The sequence below is a fragment of the Morone saxatilis genome, unplaced genomic scaffold, assembly GCF_004916995.1.
Source record: "Morone saxatilis isolate NCDOM2014 unplaced genomic scaffold, NCSU_SB_2.0 Contig20, whole genome shotgun sequence".
NCBI classification, from domain to species: Eukaryota; Metazoa; Chordata; class Actinopteri; family Moronidae; genus Morone; species Morone saxatilis.
The window spans coordinates 465,249-467,362 of record NW_023339763.1 but is presented as its reverse complement, the minus strand read 5'-3'; the positions used below and the strand labels follow the sequence as shown (position 1 = coordinate 467,362).

Genomic DNA, 2,114 nt, shown 5'->3' with positions numbered 1-2,114 from the left:
AATAATTTCTATCAGATATTATAGAATATTTTCTATATATTTCTATGAAATTTCATTTCATTTCCCAGGTCTTTGAACAATAGAGTTATTGTACCATAATGTGTAATGTCATATGTATTGTTGAAAATCTTGGACTCACCCAGGTCGCTGAGCAGCGGCAGCAGGTCTGTGGAGTAGCTGAGCCTCAGGGAGGGCAGAGTGAGGGACACTTTGGCGGGAAGGAGCGTCATGGAGAGGTCCTGAACGAACTCGGCGGTCAGACTCTCCTCCAGCAGCGTCATGTTGGAGGTCACGTCATCGGGCAGGAAGATGAACATGCTGACATCTTCCTGCATCTGGATCTGAGCGATCTGGAGGACAGGAAAACGTTCAGGAAGGAGCTCAGAAAGTGGGTTGAAGTACACGACTCAAGCTTCAAAAGCTGGTTCATTCTGGGTAATGAAGTTTAAACCAGTAACTTGTTTGCACAGGACGTCACTTCACTGCATTTCTGTGGTGTTCAAACTCTCTTAATGCCTATTTTGTGTTGTTTACAGTTGCTCAAATCGATCAAACTGAGAAACCAGGAAGAGCTTTTATAGAGTTCAAGTATGAGTAGTAGAGTATTTTCACCACAGCCCTTTCCGACTTGGAACTGAAGCTGTTATATGGACCTCTGCTCTGTGACTTTGCATACAAGGACTCAAACAAACCAACCGTTGGAGACTGCAAGGTAAAATTGCTGTTTATCTATGGAGTCTGGTGGCTTTGAAGAGACCCATAAAACAACTTCAGTTCCCCGTCCGAAGTCTTTCAAATCAATTGAAAAATGGCTCTTTTTCATAACATTGTCTAAGCAAACAAGCTACTGATGTTGTAGTTTAAAGGTTACGTACTGATGACATTCAGAGTAGAAAACACTTACCGTGCAGCTCAAATCTGAGTCGGCACCCATCTTCACAGGGTAGTTATCCTGTTGCATCATGGAAATGCGGACTGGTGCCCCGCCCTCCACTTGGAAGTTCTCCATCACTCCGCTCTGCCCGAACCGAGTCACCCACTTTCCTGTTTACGAACAAAAAACTGTTATTACTGATGATCGTGCATCCTCAGCTTGATACTGAACCTGTATTAAAACTGAGGAATTGTGGGAGAAAAGTCCAAGAAGCATCAAACTGAATTAAATCAAGACACCAGCTAGCGAGCATTTGAAATGTGACCTACCTTTAAAGTAGGCGGCGCTCACGGTGTTCACTCCAGAGCCTCCTGCATTTCGTGGGAAGGCCGTGGCCAGTAACCTCTGCACCTTCCCTCCTGTCTCCTGAGCCACCCAGTCGTTTACCTCCTTCAGGTCTTTGCTTCCTCCCTGCAGAACCTTGGGACGAAGTCCATACTGCTGCTCCACCAGTGCGAAGAAGTCCTGCTTGAGACGAAGTCCTGAGAACAGAATCAGTCGGCTTCTAGTCCTGACATTTACAGATCAACATTACAATCAAGACAAAATGTTGAATTATGACGCTTCCAACTGCCCAACCATCCCCCACGTGAACTCACTTCGTGCCAGGTAGATACGTGCCGCAGTGCTCAGGCCTTTCCCAGGCGCCCTGACCGAGGCCAGCAGGTCTTTCAGGGTGTTGTGGAGCTGCGGGTCCTGCAGGGTGTGGTACCTCAGAGCCCTGAACAGCTGCCTTTGAGCACGCTCAGACCCTCCTGGGTGACATGATAAGTGAGTAAGATTAAGACATATTTTCATGAGCTTAGACTGTTTGAGTAATGTACGAAAGCCCTGAGAGGTGAGTAAGTAAGTTTCAACTGTTTTCTCTCCTGTTTGTATGAAACATTTTTTGAACATGGACATTTGAAACAGGTGTGGGAAGAAAGTTTTTTCCAGGTGAAAAATGTTGGTTTCCAGAATAATTTTCATAACTTACTTTATTACATATCCTCTATGAAACCATTTTTTGTTTTTGTTGTTAAGATCAGTTTTGTTTGTGCGTTTGTTGTTGTAATCCTCATTTCAGCCACCAGAGGCTGAATTGCACTAGTAGCCTCTAAACACAGGGTACATAAGGTGAGGTGTTAGCAACTTAAATAACGTGACTGTGAAGTCTTTCTTTTGGCTAGAAATGTATTGT

The 2,114-nt window shown here is 44.7% G+C and overlaps 1 protein-coding gene across 3 annotated transcripts in view; it reads right to left on the bottom strand.

Moving 5' to 3' along the window:
• Positions 1-139: 139 nt before the first annotated feature.
• serpinf1 (serpin peptidase inhibitor, clade F (alpha-2 antiplasmin, pigment epithelium derived factor), member 1) overlaps positions 140-2,114 on the bottom strand; it is a gene marked incomplete at its 3' end in the record, with an annotated part of 4,434 nt that continues 2,459 nt past the window's right edge. For all 3 annotated transcript variants that reach the window (XM_035666436.1, XM_035666437.1, XM_035666435.1), the window contains 4 exon segments: positions 140-350; positions 905-1,044; positions 1,204-1,416; positions 1,534-1,689. In XM_035666436.1, the coding sequence (XP_035522329.1) occupies positions 140-350; positions 905-1,044; positions 1,204-1,416; positions 1,534-1,689 (720 nt within the window).